The 18,219-nt window shown below is 37.6% G+C and overlaps 1 protein-coding gene across 2 annotated transcripts in view; it reads right to left on the bottom strand.

Annotated features, from left to right (window-relative positions):
- The window catches only part of CPNE8 (copine 8), a 199,647-nt gene that overhangs the window by 158,134 nt on the left and 23,294 nt on the right, over positions 1-18,219 (bottom strand). For both annotated transcript variants that reach the window (XM_070410448.1, XM_070410447.1), the window contains exons 2-3: positions 13,430-13,470; positions 9,181-9,227 (exon numbers count right to left, since the gene is read on the bottom strand). In XM_070410448.1, the coding sequence (XP_070266549.1) occupies positions 9,181-9,227; positions 13,430-13,470 (88 nt within the window). The remainder of the gene's footprint in view (positions 1-9,180; positions 9,228-13,429; positions 13,471-18,219) is intronic.

The following is an 18,219-nucleotide window of genomic DNA, read 5'->3' as shown; positions in this document are numbered from 1 at the left end:
AAAATCTTAGAGGAATCCACAGGCAGTAAAATCTCAGACATATGTTGAAGCAGTATCTTCACCGATATAGCTCCTAGGGAAATGGAAACTAAAGAGAAAATAAACAAATGGGACTAAATAAAAATAAAAAGCTTCTGCACAGCAAAAGAAACCATCAACAAAACAACAAGAAAGGCCACTGCATGGGAGGACATATTTGCCAATGTTATCTCTGATAAGGGTTTAATCTCCAAAATTTACAGAGAACTCATACAACTTAACAAAAGGAAAATAAACAACCTAATCAAAAAATGGGCAATGGACCTAAATACTTTTCAAAAGAGGACATACAGAAGGCAAGAGACATATAAAAACATGCTCAAAGTCACTAATCATCCTTGAGATGCAAATCAAAACGACAATGAGGTACCATCTCACACCTGTCAGAATGGCTAGCATCAACAAATGACAAATGCTGGCGAGGATGCAAAGAAAAAGGAACACTTGTGCACTGCTGGTGGGAATGCAGACTGGTGCAGCCACTGTGGAGAAGAGTATGGAGTTTCCTCAAAAAACTAAAACTGGAACTCCCATTTGACCCAGTGATCCCACTTCTAGGAATATATCCCAAGAAACCAGAAACACCAATCAGAAAGGATATATGCATCCCTATATTCATAGCAGCACAATTTACAATAGCTAAGATTTGGAAACAGCCTAAGTGCCCATCAGCAGGTGAATGGATTAAAAAACTGTGGTACATCTACACAATGGAATACTATGTTGCTGTAAAAAAGGAAGGAACTCCTACCATTTGCAATAGCATGGATGAACCTGGAGAGCATTATGCTAAGTGAAATAAGTCAGTTGGATAAAGATAAATATCACATGATCTCACTCATTTTTAAAATATAATGAACAACATAAACTGATAAACAAAAACAGAACTAGAGACAAAGAAGCATGGATCAGACTGTCAAACCTCAGAGGAAAGGCAGGGGAGAGTGGGGGTAAGGGAGAGAGATCAACCAAAGGACTTGTATGCATGCAACCACCCCCAATGGACACAGACCAGGGGGGTGAGGGCATGAGCAGGGGGGTGGGAGGCATAGGGGGGATAAAGACACACATGTACTAGTAATACCTTAATCAATAAAGAAAATTTTAAAAAAGGAAGACAAAAATAAAATCTGAAGGCTTTATCCAGATCTTACATTATTATAGAACTAGAGGCCTGGTGCAAAAAAATTGTGCATGGCGGGGGGGGGGGTGTCTCCTTAGCCCAGCCTGTACCCTTTCCAATCCAAGACTCCTCAGGGGATGTCCGACTGCCAGTTTAGACCCAATCGGACCCCAATTGGGGTCGTCCCTCACCTCCCCCCCTGCCAGCCTTGTCGCCCCATGCAGCCTGCTGGTCGTTAATGTTACTGTGACGGTGTCCCAGACAATTTGCATATTCCTCTATTATTAGTATAGATGTAGCTATAGAAGTAGATATATATGTACACACACATACACAGAGGGGGAGGGAGAGAGAGAGAGAATGAGAAGTGACTTCCTTCTAACATTCTTGGTTAAGAAAGAACATCTCACATAAGGGATTATTTTCCCTTTTTAGGATCTTCTATTTTTAGGAATGAACCTGACTTATTAACCATCAAAAAAAAGACACCTTGATCATTTCACTATAATTGTTACACATAAAATATAGAAAGGACTAAACTCCATCAATTTTTAAAATTAGATGATTTAATGTTAAAACCTTATTTAAAACATTTTAACATTAAATTACACCTTTAAAATAGATTAAGGAACTGTTTTTAACATGTCATCGCTTGCTGTTAATTTGATGATTAGTGACATGCTTTAACATCAGAAAAAGGAGGAAAAAAATGGAATCAATTTATCCATGAGGTTCTTACTGGTGATTATGGGTTAATTTTATCACAGACCTGTTAGCTTATCATTTATGTGATTCAAAATATTTTTAAATAAATTGGGCAGATTATTATTTTAATTATTTTAAATTAAATTAGATTGCCCAATTATTTTAAATTAGGTTATTTTATTTAGATGGTTATCTAAATTCAACTGAAAATAAACTTTAAAAATGTCACACCAACCCTGTTATTTTTAAATATTTAAAAACAGTTCTTCACACATACACAATAAAGGTTGTTGACTGATAGTAGGCAATCATGTATTTAAAATACTCAAATTAACATTTAATAAATTTCTCAGAAATCTTCCAAATTAATCATTCCTATAACTTTTCCTAGCTTAGCTATCCCCACAGAAGCAAAAGTAAACCCACTCTGGAAAAATATAAAATCAACCAAAGCCTCAAGTTATCTCTAATTTGTCCTATTCAATATTCAGTGATTATTACAAATTTGTCAATTATACCTTAAGAAAATTGGGCAAAATATAAAAAAAAAAAATTCAAGGCAAATCTACAGCACTCTTTCCAAGACTAGTATGGCTGACATGGAAATCCAAATGAATGTACATAGTATTTTCCTTAGGGACACACAATGTATTTCTGCTAAAACGGCAATGCCTTAAGACTGACTATGCACACTATAGGATATATTGGTTTTACAAAGTTTTTTCAACCACATGCTGCACAACTGTGCTTGCAAGAGAACACCAAATGTCTTCTGCTACAATCCCCCTGATCAGTCACAGTGGAGAAGTCATGGTACCTACAGTGAGAACTCTTCAAATGTCTAAAGTAATAGGATCCATGCGGAGCAAATACATGCTCAGCAGTATAGTGTCGTTTAAATGTTGTTTTAAAAAAGAGAAAAGAAAATCTAACCAAGCAAAAATATTTCCTTGTCCTGCAACAGGACCCTCAGTGCTTTAGCAACAGTGTTGCCCAAAGACCGTGGGAGCTTCCTCTCTCCTCTATCAATAACTTGAGATGTTTCACTACAATATTTCTACAGAACAAAACGGAGAGAATGAATACCCCCTCAGCTCTAAGAGGTAAACAGAATGTTTTCAACAGATGCTATCATTCAAATTTTAAAATACGCTTGAACGTTAAGATAAAAAGCAGCCCAGCCCAGCTGGCACAGCTCAGTGGTTGAGCATCGACCTATGAACCAGTAGATCACGGTTCAATTCCTGGTCAGGGCACATGCCTGGGTGAGGGCTCGATCCCCAGTAGGGGGTGTACAGGAGGCAGCCGATCAATGATACTCTCTCATCATCGATGTTTCTATCTCTCCCTCTCCCTCCCTCTCTGAAAAAAAAATATATATATATTTTTTAAAAGATAAAAAGCAGTACAATAAGCATTTGGTTCTCAGAAGTAACTAGCATCCCACATAAATGTCCCCACATGAAAACTGTGACCTTTGTACCAAAATGATTCTGAAGGGATTCTTCCAACTCATAAATTCTGAAACCAGGAGCAGTGTGTGCCCATGTTTGAGCCTATCCTCAAACGTATCCTCTCAACAAATATTAACTGAGCACCTTCTCAGATTAAAGCCCTATCCCAAAAGCGGTAGCACAGGAGCTTGACCTTTCAGGAACACTGCGTTAAAAAGTGAAGATAAAATATAGAAGAAAATGTTGTTTGTTGAATAATATAAAGTAGAAGGTGACAAGGACCTGAAGAAAGATACGGAAGTTAAGGCATTTCAAAGATGCAAGGAGAAAACTCTAGTTGTGAAGGTCAGGAAAGACCAATAGGTAAAGTAACATGTAAACGGGGCTATGAAGAATTTTCTCATCCTTTCGGAAGATGCGTGTTTATATATCAGACAGATATTATTCAGTATGGAGATGAGTAAATGTGAAAACAGCTCAATGTCAATGGAATGAAGCAGAGACAGTGCCTAACTATTACAATCAGCACGTGGCAGTAGATTTGCCTCCAAACTACAATCACTGTGGGTTACAAACAACTTCAGCCTACTTTCTTTCATCGCATACTAACTTAGGAAATCTGGAACCAACTCTATAATTTTACATGTTTAAAAGTAATCCACAAAACAGATTACTAATGGATAACTAAAATTTAACGCAAAGGAGTTAATTGCAACATTTTCAGAAGCTTTCAAGTCAAGTGTGCATCCTTAGGGATGTTACTTTGCTAGTTCCACTTGCCACTAAAAGGTTTTCATATTTTCGTAATTCATGGCACTTAAGTATCATTTCTAGCTCCAAAATTATTATGCACTAAAATATAATTTTTGTTTTAAAAGATCCATTACTTGGAGAGCTTTTGATAATTCACAATCATTAAATAGAATTTACTGATATTCATGTAATTCTAATAGTGTCAGACATAATTTTAAAATTGCAGATTTCAGCTATAGAATAACTTAAAATAATTTTTCTATCACTTTATTCGGAGCATTTGTTTCAACATGTTAGGCCCCTTTTTATTTTTTTTATTCCTTTATAATATCTAAAAGTAATTCATCCCAGAACATAAAGTCATGTGGCTAGTTACTACATATTTTTCAAGAATACATCTAAATTCAAACACAAGCCCTAACTGGTTTGGCCCAGTGGATGGAGCGTCGGCCTGCGGACTGAAGGGTCCCAGGTTCGATTCCAGTGGAGGGCATGTACCTTGGTTGTGGGCACATCCCCAGTGGGGGGTGTGCGGGAGGCAGCTGATCGATGTTTCTAACTCTCTATCCCTCTCCCTTCCTCTCTGTAGAAAATCAATGAAGTATATTTTAAATAAATAAATAAATAAATAAATAAATTCAAACACAAACACAACCACTATATTATTGATACAGTGCTGACACCTAAATCAGTAACTTGATTGCATAAACATACTAACGTTCCTGATAAAATTCTCCAACGATATTGCATGCTCCTTGAGGTAGAAATATTGTCTAATTTACATTTTTACACATCACTACAGCTGAGAGCCACCCAGTAAATATAGGTTAAATTGATAAATGGATGGATATATTTAAAATTATTAATCAAGCATCTATAATATCCTTTTACTTGTCTGATTCCAAATATCCTGAGAATAATTATCAAGGCTGTTCAAACCAGTCCTCCTTAAGGTGAGGCACTTAGGCATATGAATTATTTTAAGCTGAAAGCAATCGAGACCCTGAGGGCTCAAGAGAACCTTTTCCCTCTCCTTTAAAGAATTTAAATAACGGCCCCAGCCCATAAAAAGAATTATCACCAGAAATAACTGTTTATGACCTGTCTACAGGACAGGGCAAACTTTTAATTATTGACCAGGTGTGCTTCTTATCATCCTGCAATGACCGTCCTCACCTCGGAAGCACCAGGTGCCTCACCTCACCCTTAGCTCAGAATGCCATATATGCCTCATGTAATTACCTTTGTGTAGCTGAACCCCTTGGGTATGTGGGGTCTGTAACTCTCTCATGCATGTGGGGCTCCCATATGCACATTTGTAATTAAATTTGGACATTTTCTTTTGTTAATTTGCCTCCTGTCTATTTTATTATTAGACCAACCAGAAGAAGCTAGAAGGGTGGAGGAAAGCTCTCGGCCCCTCCTCCCCCCCCCCCCCCCCCCAACACACACTTTATTATATTGATTTTTGCTATTATATTTTTTAAAAATGTACAATACTTAAAAGATACTTGGGTGAACTGATGAGTACCCACCATAAAATCATAGACTTGGGAGGAAATTAGAGCCGATCAAGTGCAACTTCTTACCTGGTGAATCAGTCTAACACCTATTTGAATGCAGGACAACGACTAGAGTCCAGGGTACAGTTCTAAAAACCTGTTCTACTGTGGGATACTCTAAATGTTACCACTGTTGCCTTAGCCGGCTTGGCTCAGTGGATAGAGCGTTGGCCTGCGGATTGAAGGGTCCCAAGTTCGATTCCGGCCAAGGGCACATGCCTGGGTTGTGGGCTCGATCCCCAGTGGGGGGCGTGCAGGAGACAGCCGATCAATGATTCTCTCTCCTCATTGATGTGTCTCTCTCTCTCCTCCTCTCCCTTCCTCTCTGAAATCAATAAAGAAATATATTTTAAAAATAAATAAATAAGTGAATGTTACCAATGTCTTCTTCACAGTGGACTATATAAAGCCTCTTTGTCCTTCCATCCTTTGGGCCAAATTTTTTGTTTCCCTTTTTGTTTGTTTGTTTGAATGTCAAGTTAAGTATAGCCCCATTTCTAAATGAAAATAAGAATTTGAGGATAATAATTATGACTATTCTATTCAGAATCTTTGTATTTTTCAAGTTACACACTCATTCATTGATATGGCATAACTTCCATACCTTTCTTCAAGATGGTAGCCCTCCTTAAATACACACTTGGCATTTGAATGGTTGAAAAATAATATTCTAGGTTTGCTCCCGCCAAAGCAAAATACAATAGTGTTTGAATCAATGACATGAAATTGCCAATACAACCATTTTTGACCTACAAAAATGACAATTTCATATAGCTCGACATTAACAGCATTATCTTCCTTGATGTAAGCACTGCACATCCATCAATGAATCCTCAGATTGCATTAGCTTTTTAGCAGCTGTATAACATCACAGCTTTATATTAGGTTTGAGGCCAAGTAAATCCCTTAGGTCATTTTCCCATCAACTTGTGCAATGAATTTTACGGAATATATAATGCAGGAATTTACTTACCTGCCACTTACTAGTTTTATTATGCTTATGAAAATTTTTTGATCTCTTAGAGTTCCAATGTATCCGAAATCATATAGTGCTGACTATATGCCAGACACGGAGTCATTATGGGTGGTTCACATTTCCTCCTCAGAGCAACCACATGAGCCAGAATCATTATCTCATTCCCCACGTTACAGAGTGGGAAACAGAAACACTAAGAGGACAGGTGCACTTCCTTAATCGCTCTATTACACCAGCGCTCAAAATAAGGAAACTGTCTTTCTCAAGTGGTTTGGGATAATTGAATAACATAGCGTATTTCATTTTTCCATCTCTTTCCTTTATCCAGCATGATCAATTAGCTGCTAAACGCAAGAGATTTTAGCTACAAAATGCTTGTCTCTTGCATCTGGCATTTCCTTTCTATTCTTGCAGATCATTCTCTAGTTCTTAACACTTTTAATTCTTTTGCAATTCTATTGAAATTGCCTCTTAACTGGCATTTCCCCATATTGTCCACCTGCCTTCCACTCACTCTATATGATTCTGCCTCCTATTTCTTGTCACTTTCTACGTTGATGGTATAACCCCATTTGAGTGTTATTGCCTCTTACTAGTACTTTCTATTCCTTCAAAGAGAAAAACTAAACAGGTAAAATATCGTTTCCTGTTTTTATTTTTATTTATTTATTTTATCCCATCACCATGTATCCCCCATAGACTCTCTTCCACCTCCACCCACCTCCCCTCACACCAGTCACCACACTATTGTTTGTAATTACACAATTTTCCCTTAAATAGTAGGCCTCCCTCTCCTATTGTCTTTCCTTCAGAGTCAAACCTTAAAGAGTAAGTATAAAGCTCCAAAGGTCAATTTATAGAATGTCCTTCCATTAATAAAACCAAAACATAAAGGTTGGGATTAGAAAAGGGTTGTGGAAAGCAAGGTGGTCTAAGAGCAGAGGGTCTGACGCCAGATGGCCTGGGTTGAAATCTCTACTCTGTTTTACCACTGGGTAATTCTTGTCAAATCACCTAAGCTTCCTGCGCTTCCGTTTCCTCGGGGGTAAAATAAGGATGAAAATAATATCTACCCCTTAGGGCTGTTGTGAAAATTAAATTAGTCAATATATCTAAAGGGCTTACAACATTAGTCATTATTATCACAAAAGACCTTGTAAATTAAGTACCTCATTGCTTAAGCATCAGGAAAGCCTCATCGTTAGGCATTTGCTTTGGTCCAGATGCCTATTCCTGTACCTATGGATCTTGTCTCAGTTCTTTATTGGCCCCTCAAGTAATGCTATTTTCTAAACACCCTGGTAAAGTAATGCTATTTTCTAAACACTCCTGACCTATGGTCAGTCAGCAGTTCCACCGCATTGTCCCAGGCCTTTGAGAAAATGAACTGTAGAGCAAATAACAAAAGGAAAGCATATCCCTCAGGAAAATAATCAAAGGAATAACTAGAGAGAGGGACAGAGACTCATAAGAAAACAAAAGATAACATGGGTCTGAATAAAGGAGACAGCTTATCTGAGATATTTTTTATGAAAAAGAATTCATAACACTCAATAACCGATTAAATGAAGGAGGTGTAGGAAGAAAGTCCAGGATGGCTGCAGAAACTGCAGTTGGGTATTTTGGCTGGTGATGTCATCAGCTACATTTGGAGCGAAGAAGAAGCAAGCCTGGTGAGCTGACACTTGTATATGCAGAGTTTGACATAAATATCGAATTACTGGAAGCAATTAGGTAAGAGAAACTGGTGCTCAGTATCCCACCTACCCATTGTCAGTAGAGACACTTTTTGAATTGGTTTGCTCTCTCAGTTTCGAGGATAAATTATAACGATCTGCTCTTGCCCTCTCTCTCACGACTGAGACACATGGGTAAAATGGCTGGCTGCAAAGCAATCTGTGGCGACAAAGAGCCCGGATCTCACCAGGGAAATCTCACCAGAAACTGTAACCTCATTAAAACAATGCACTAAATTCCTGGGGTAACCAGCAGCTACAAGCAGATGGAAAGGCCTTTTATTTGAATATGCTCCCCTCCCGCCAGCATCCATGTTTGCATTGGAACCTAGACATGCATTAGAAAGTAAATGGACTAAAATAGAAATTCTGCCTCATTGCTTTTGCTTTACTAAACAAAGTATATTTGTATTAGGAAACTAAGTTTCTACTTTATTTTCAAATAATAAGTTGGCAATAAGCAGGTGATAGTTGATATCACACAGCACACTTAAACGCCCCCCCCCCCTTTAAAATGGTATTTTAGAAAATCAGCAGTTGACCTGCAAAAGTAAGACTTCAGTTACATAAGAACTGAAACACATTAAATTTACTTTTGACTGAGGAAAATACAAGTTTCAAGACTAGAATATTCCACAGGAAAGTCATAAATGAGCCAAATATTCAGGATTATTAAAAATAAAACACACGGTTACTTTCACAAAATGAAGCAGAAATTCATTTTGGATTTTAAAAGACTTAAAATAACTAAAACCAGGAAAGTATCATCCTCAAATTGTAACTTATACCCTGCCTTCCAGCACAGTGATTTTTAAAAATTTTTAATTCTTACCTCTCTCCATTCTTTATTTCCAACTCCTTGTATATATAAGACACAAACTACAAAAGATGAAAAACATATATATGTCATTTATAAAAATCAGATATGAATGCATCATTTATTTTTCTACTGTTCAAAAACAACACCAAAATTAATTCCTAATTTCTGGCCCTCCTCTTGCCAGAAAATTGCTAGTATATCATTAAATGGCTGAATTTTTTGTGTAAAGAAACAAAGAACAAACTATATCAGATTTTTAAAACTTAATTAGATAGAGAGCTTGGCACATAAAAAAATATAATGATAATTTACTAATGTCTCTACATTATGCTACAGATGTAGGTAACTTTTAAAACTGTGGTTTAAGACATTTCAGTATGCTACTAGACATGAGTCAGAAATTTTTCCTAAATACCTACTGTACTCAAAGCCATCACCAGAAGGACAACCTAGAACAAATTATACTCCCATCCTCAATAGAGTCATACCTCATTTTATTGTACTTTGTAGATATTGCATTTTTTTTTTTACAATAAAAGGTTTCAACCCTGTGCTAATCAAGACAATCGGTACCATTTCTCCAACAGCATTTGCTCACTTCGTGCCTCTGTGTCACATTTAGGTAATTCTCTCAATACTGCAAATATTTTCATTATTGTTATTTTAATTTTGGTGATCTGTGATCAGTGATCTTGGATGATGCTATTATAACTGCTTTGGGGTGCCAATATAAGATGGCAAACTTAGTTGATAAATGTTGTGTGTGTTCTGACTGTTCCGCTGACCAGTCGTTCCCAGGCCTTTCTTCCTCTCCCTGGGCCTCCCTCTTCCCTGAGACACAACCAGAGTGAAGTTAGGCCAATTGATAACCATACAATGGCCCCTAAATATTCAAGTGAAATAAAGAGTTGTACAACTCTCACTTTAATCAAAAGCTAAAAATGATAAAGCTGAGTGAGGAAGGTCTGTCAAAAGACCTTCCTCAAGACAGGCCCTAAGCCTCTTCTGCCAGTTAGCCAAGATGTAAATGCAAAAGGAAAAGTTATTGAAGGAAATTAAAAGTGCTATTCCAGTGAACACACAAATGATAAGAGAGCAAAACAGCCTTATTGCTGACATGGAGAAAGTTCTAGTGGTCTGGACAGATCAAATCAACCACAGCATTCCCTTAAGACAAAGCCTAATCCAGAGCAAGGCCCTAACTCGCTTCAGTTCTCTGAAGGCTGAGGGAGGTGAGGAAGCTGCAGAAGAAAAGTCTGAAGCTAACAGAGCTTGATTCATGAGGTTTCAGGAAAGAAAATGAACGCCTGGCTTCAAGGCTTCAAAAGACAGGCTAATTCTCTTGTTAGGGGGCTAAAGCAGCGGGTGATTTAAAGTTCAAGCCAATGCTCATTTACCATTCGGAAAATCCTAGGGCCCTTAGGAATTATGCTAAGTCTACAACAAAACCTAGATGACAGCACATCTGGTTACAACATGATTTACTGAGTATTTTAAGCCCACTGTTGAGACCTACTGCTCAGACAAGAAAAGATTCCTTTCAAAATATTACTGCTCATCCACACTACACGTGGTCATCCAAGAGCTTTGCTGGAGATATACGATGAGGTGGTGGTTGTTTTCATGCCTGCTAACACAACAGCCATTCTTCAGCCCACACATCAAGGGGTAATTTCAACTTTCAGGTCTTATTATTTAAGAAATATAGTTCATAAGGCTATAGCTGCCATAGAGAGCGATTTCTCTGTTGTATCTGGGTGAAACAAATGGAAAACCATCCAGAAAAGGATTCACCGTCCAGATGCCATTAAGAACTTCTTTGATTCATGGGGTAAGGGCAAAATATCAACATTAACAGGAGTTTGGAAGAAGTTGACTCCAATCCTCACGGATGACTTTGAGGAACGTGACTTCAGTGGAGGAAGTAACTGCAGATGGGGTGGAAACAGCCAGAGGGCTAGCATTAGAAGTAGAGTCTGAAGATGTGGCTGAATTGCTGTGATTGCATCATAAAACTTTAACAGATGAGGAGTTCCTTCAGTTGAGGAGTTGCTTCTCATGAATGAGCAAAGAAAGTGGTTTCTTGACGGCCCCGGTGTGGTAGGGACAACCCCGGACAGGTTGAAACAGCCCCGGTGTGGTAGGGACAACCCCGGTCAGGTTGAAACGGCCCCAGTGTGGTAGGGACGACCCCGGTGAGGTTGAAACGGCCCCCGTGAGGTAGGGACGGCCCCGGTCAGGTCGAAACGGCCCCGGTGTGGTAGGGACAACCCCGGTCAAGTTGAAACGGCCCCGGTGTGGTAGGGACAACCCCGGTGAGGTTGAAACGGCCCCCGTGAGGTAGGGACGACCCCAGTCTGGTAGGGACAACCCCGGTCAGGTCGAAACGGCCCCGGTGTGGTAGGGACAACCCCGGTCAGGTTGAAACGGCCCCCGTGAGGTAGGGATGACCCCGGTGAGGTTGAAACGGCCCCCATGAGGTAGGGACGGCCCCGGTGAGGTTGAAACGGCCCTGGTGAGGCTCAGACGGCCCTGGTGAGGTTGAGATTACTCCAGTGAAGTTGGGACAAATAAAGGGGACCAGTATGGACTGATGAACAGGGGTAGATACAGAAGCAGAGCAACATTGAACAGAATGTTAAACTACAGTGGGAAGCCTGGGGAGGGTTGGGGGGGGATTAAGAGACCAACTGAAGGACTTATATGCATGCATATAAGATTAACCAATGGACACAAGACACGGGGCAGGGGGGGCGGGGGGTACGGGCCGGGGGAATGTCAAGGGAGGGAAAAAAGGAGACATATGTAATACTCTTTGTAATACTTTAAGAAATAAAAATTATTAAAATATTAAAAAAAAAAAAAAAAGAAAGTGGTTTCTTGAGATGGAATCTACCCCTACTTAAGATACAGTGAAGTCTGGTGAAATGGCAACACAGGATTTAGAATATTACATAAACTTATTGATAAAGCAGCATCAGGGCTTGAAAGGATTGACTTCAATTTTTAAAGAAGTTCTAGTATGGGTAAATGCTATCAAATAGTACTGCATCCTACAGAGAAATTGCTCATGAAGAGTCAACTGATGCACCAGACTTCTTTGTTGTCTTATTTTAAGAAATTCCCACAGCCATCCCAACCTTGAGCAACCACCACTCCAATCAGTCAGCAGCCATCAACTTCAAGGCAAGACCCTCCACCAGCCAAAAATTTACTACTTACTGAAAGCTCAAATAATGGCTAGCATTTGTTAGTATATTATTTTTTAGATAAGTTGTGTATATTTTTAGACATAATGCTATTGCACACTTAACAGACTACATTATTGTGTTAACATAACTTTTTATATGCAATGGGATACAAAAAAATCTGTGTGACTCTTTATAGAGATACTCGTTTTATTGTGGTGGTCTGAAACTGAACCCTCCAAGGTGCATCTCCAAGGTATACCACATTTGTAAACAGGTAGGAAATCCTGTCAACCATAAAGAGAAGATGCAAATGGGAGATTAAGGGCTTAGGGTAAAGATTAAGGAATTACAAAAAAAGTCCCACTTACTTATCAAATGAGCTATAGAAAACTTAATACCCGCAAATTATAATACCATTTCCCAATGAGGACCTCAAGAATTCTAACATCTGACAAAACCTTCCCCTTATAATTAACCCACATTTTTTCATACATTTGTGGAGATGGAGAGCAGTTAGATATCAAATTCTAAATAGTACACAATTTGTACTAACTGATTTATACATTAATTTGGCTGTTTTCTAATTCAAACTATCTTTTTTTATTTTACAAATTATCTCTGATTTTCAAAATCTCTATTTAGGAATCAAAAAATTTAGCTCATACAAGATGTTATATATTTCATGTAGTTATATATGCCTCAGACACTGCTTTCATTTACAAAAAAAAAGGAAGAGTATTCCTCTGTGACTAAAACACTTAAACACTTATGATTGTTTTTCAAATATGATTTCTGCCACATGGCCATAGCATGAGACTGTAATTCAAAGGAGAACTGTCCTGCATTGGAGTCATCTGCACTTCCATCCTACTCTCAAAAAGCTGAGCAACTCCCTCTTTAGGTAGAGTACTGCCCAAGGAGATGAGCACACAGGGCTTGAGTCCATCCTCTTTCTTTCTTTCCAGGCTTTAAAACAAATATTTAAACAAAAATTATGAGTTCCATACAATTGTTGCAAAATCAGAAAGTAAAATAAATAGAATATCAAAAGCAAGTAAACAGATACTTACTTGGATCAGATTTAGAAAATGTGTCTCTGTCAAGAAGATTTCTGTTGAATAAAACAGAAAATGTTAGATGAATATAAGGCCAAAATATTTATATAAATATATACATATACATCTAATGCATATATATATATATACATATATATATATATATTGCATGTAATATATTGCATATGTATATATAGTACACACACACAACCAAATAAAAACTCGCCACAGACCTGCCTGTATTTATTCAAAAGACATCACTGGACTTTGGGAAGCCAGAGGGGTTTATTTGTTCAGCCTTACACTGCAGTTAGCTGATAACAAGACTTGCCACAGTCTAAGATTAAAATCCTTTGAGAGAATTAACTTTTAGGTTTCCTTTTAGTCCTTCATTAATGAGTACATAGATACTCAAAAATGTTTCCTGAATTGAACCGTGAGTTGTTACTAATGCAAAAGTGTTTGGGATTCAGAGCATGTGATCACATTAGTCCCTGCCATTAGAAGGCAACAGTGAAGCACCATCTACTGCTGTGCGTGACATCAAGCCTGATGAGCGTATGTCGCTACTATGGTTTGGAAATTTAAGATGGGTACGCACAGATCTTGCTTGAAGATTCTTCCCAGTAAAAGTTAAAAAGGTAGGCAAGGCCATTACTAGAACCTACTTATTCTTTTTTTACAAATATTTCCACCTCTACAAGAAAAATGGGTGTTCAGAAAATGTCGCTATCTGGCTTTCTCTGGTATTGGAATATCCTCTTAAATTCAATGAGTAGTGATGCAGCCCTTTATGCTCATAATAATGCTGAGGAATATAAAAACAGTTAAGTTCACTATGCTCTGATTAGTAAGGCAGATAATTATTAGAAAAAAATATCTAAAACTATTTTTTTCTAAAAAGTCATCATTTGAAGCTATAACCTTGTCTAAAAAACTTGGCTGTCCAAAATGATGACTTGAAGGTTGCAGAAGTTAAATTTGTACTCCATACTCATCCTTCATTAATTAGTAATAATTTATAATTAATAAAGTATATTTCTATACTTAATACTTATAAGAATCCCATGTTTAAGCTGTCTTATTCCTCCACAAGGACTATTACTTGTGTGCATTTATCTGTCTGCCCTTGGTATTTGAAAGGCCTCCTGTTTTCATATCAATCTGATACCCTTTTAGTTGTTTCTATTCCTAGAAAGAAGAGAAAATATCTGCCATATCTATATTTGGAATTAAATCAGATTCAAAAATCACTAATCAGAAATCAAATTAAAATAATATTTCTGTCCCCTAAAAGCAGACACCAGGACTCAGAAATAGTTGGTAAATAGTAAATTAAAACATTTCCATTTGAGAAATTACTGTGATATATTTACAAAAAGCAGTTCTCCACTTATGGAGAAATTCTCCAGCCCTTCCTGTGTTTCCAGGTTTTGCTAATTAAGTGTCCTAAGAAAATGTAATTCAACTTTCTCTCATAGTTCATAAATATCAAGGAGCAATGACAGAGGAAAACATTGCAGAGTGGTTGGGACTCAAAAACCATCTTATACGCTTATTTAAAAGAAAATAATTTGATTTTAACCACAAATGCAAAATAATGGGTTTCTAGCAACAAAAAGATAAATAGTCTTAATCAGAGACTTTACTGGTCACGTTGTTTCTTCCAGTCATTATGATCCATAAAACATAATGGTAAAGTCAAAAACAAAGAAACAAAAAATCTTAGATCTTTTATATGAAGAAAAATAAAACTCTTCATCACGTAGTCCCTGAAATGTACAATTTAAATATCACATTGTTGCACGGGCTGGTTTGGCTCGGTGGATAGAGTGCCGGCCTGCGGACTGAAGGGTCCCAGGTTCGATTCCAGTCAAGGGCATGTACCTTGGTTGCGGGCACATCCCCGGTAGGGGGTGTGCAGGAAGCAGCTGACCGATGTTTCTAACTCTCTATCCCTCTCCTTTCCTCTCTGTAAAAAAATCAATAAAATATATTTTAAAAAATAAATAAATAAATAAATATCCCATTGTTGACTGATGATAAATTTGATCTATTCTTTAGTCATATGAATGTAATAGGATCTCTGACTATATTTAATTTCCAAAGACTACTTACCCAAACATATACAATTTGAAAAGTTTGGGAAAGGCAAGTATTCTTAAATAATATATATTTACTGCAAAATGCCAGTGATTGTCAAAATATGTCATCCAGGTTGGATTTATAAAAGAAATACAAGATTTTTACCTTCCCAAATTCTATTAGCAACAAAGCACACTCACACTAAGTAAAATGAGATAGGTATTGTTGCAAAGGCCGTTTCATCAGAAAACAAAGTATGCAGAGGCTCAGAGACACTGAGTAAATGAATAAGAGCACACAGCCCCGGACGGGATAATCCAGTGCAGCCAGCGCCTTCTGAATCTGATTGCCCTGTTCTTTACAAAATTCCACACAGTCTGGAGACGTCCAGAAGAAACAACTTACTTTTCCTGTGAATGTTAGAAATGCAGCAGGCCTCAAAAATATGAGCTACTAGAGTGTAAAATAAAATACATTCTAGTTCATGGACTGATCTGAAGAGAGAAGCTGCCTACAGAATGAAGAGAAAGAACTAGGGTGGCCAAACATAACTGTTTTCAATAGAAAAATATTGTTGTTTTCCATTTGAGGCACTTTAAAAAAATAGCAGTCGCACGCGCGCACATACATACACACACACACACACATACACACTCCCTATCAGCTTTTATATAGGGAGACTACTCCTTCCCTCCAGTGGGGTGTCATCTGCTTGAGCTAGGATGCCTATAGCTTTATGCCTATAATTTTATAACATGTCAAACTTCACTAGGTGAAAAATCGTGACTGTGTCTTTCTAGGCTGTAAATCTAAATACAGCCCAAACAAAGAAGAGAACAACTTCCCGAAAAGAAATTATGAAAATAATACAGCGTATAAGTTAGAAAATTCACCTGAAGAAATTTACCGTGTATGAGTTGGAAAACTATGATCTGTGAATTGCCTGGGTTGTTCTAGTAACCACTTACCCTCAAATGCCAATTAAAATGCCTGGACTGTGGACTTAAACAAGTTCAACTGAACTAGCTAAGGCTCCATCAATTCAACTCTAACCTGCATGAAGAAATACGCGGTTAATGGACACGGCGTGTTTTGTATGAAGCCTGGAATAAGAGTAGAGAAGCAAGAATTTAGTAACATCTCTCTAGGACCATCCAATAGAAAGGCTTCCCCGAGTTCCCACCTTTCCTATCAATGCTCACAGGTATCAGTCCCTTATGACAGAGACCAATGCACCAGGCATCCTCCCTGAGCACAACAGTCAGCTAGCGCATCCAATTACCCTTCCTGCTCTGGTTTTATGCTCAAATCACCTCTCAATTTTAAAATAGTTTCTCATACAGTTATTAGCACAGAGCTGTGCTAAGTGGCCAACAATGAATATTATAGTTGTCTTGACAATTCTATTTTTATTCTCAATTGGCATTCCAAGACCCACACTGAGCAGCCAGTTAGCTCTTGAAATGATATCTCAGGTTGTCTTCCTCTACCTGGAAGCTAGCCGTTCTCTTTAAAGTTCAGTGCAATTTTGCAAGTGATTTTCAAGCTAAGAGTCTAGGCCTAAGATCTAACTGAGCACTTCCGAAGACACCATTAATATTAAAGACAAGGTCCCTTATTTCAAGAAGCATAGATTTTACTAGGAAGACAAACTCACAGAAATATTTAAATAGCAATATCAGATGGTATATACGAAAACAGTTTATTATGGGAAGAAGGAACAATAACCTAAAAACAAACGCACATTGATTCAGCTACAACTTTAAAAAAAAAATAGGTATAATAGTTAACTCTTATTCCAACCATTTTCAAAAATATACCAAGATCACACATTTTATAGGTATGTCTATATGATTAAAATAATTTAAACAGGGACCTAGCTCAAGTATCCTTTTCTTCTATATTTATAGATAACAAGGCTTTATTGGTAGAAAATTAAAATGTCTCATTCTTACATAAAATGAGCATAACAACATGGTCTATTAAGGTAAACGTGATTTGTCAGTTAAACTAACGTTGCAGGGCTGCTGCTAACTCCTCCCTACTTAGCAAATGACATCACCTAATAAATATCATTCTTTGATAATGTGGCAAATATAGAAGTTTTTAAAAATGCTTTAAAGAGAAAGCAAATATCATTATGCTAACAGATGCAATTTGAAAAAGAAAATATACTTTTAAACTGAATAATTTCAGATGAAAGGCAACCCTATTACTTGTGACCTTTCAAAGTGCTAATTTAACAAAACCTACACTATACTTGTTTTAGGGAATAAGTCCCCAAATTGAAGGTATGACGTGAGTTCCAGAAAGCAAGCTGAGACAACATGGAAAGGGCCTACGGCTGCACCTGGGTGGAATAGTTCTATTTATTCTTTTAATAAGAAAAAAGACATGGGATATAAATAGAGCCAAACAAAAATTGTTCTATTTAATATTCCACAGGAGCAAAAACATAGCCTATAAATAGTCAAAATATGCTTAATCACTTTACAAACATCGTCCAGCATAAACTCCCCCCGTGTGAACAGAGAACCACACCTCTGCATCATACAATTTCCCCTGAAAATTGTTCTGTATCTATAAGCAAAATGATTCTGGGTTAAATCAAAATGTAGGAAATGATTAGGGGGCCTGTGTTTACATGTTATTCAGTGTAGTCTCAGGACCACTGACTGGCTACCGGCAAGGTGTTGACCAAGTCTCACTTGGCAACCGTG

Source organism: Myotis yumanensis, unplaced genomic scaffold, assembly GCF_028538775.1.
Source record: "Myotis yumanensis isolate MYYU_CA2020_CCGP unplaced genomic scaffold, mMyoYum1.0.hap1 SCAF_3, whole genome shotgun sequence".
In the NCBI taxonomy this organism is placed as follows: Eukaryota; Metazoa; Chordata; class Mammalia; order Chiroptera; family Vespertilionidae; genus Myotis; species Myotis yumanensis.
This window is presented reverse-complemented; position numbering and strand designations above follow the sequence as displayed.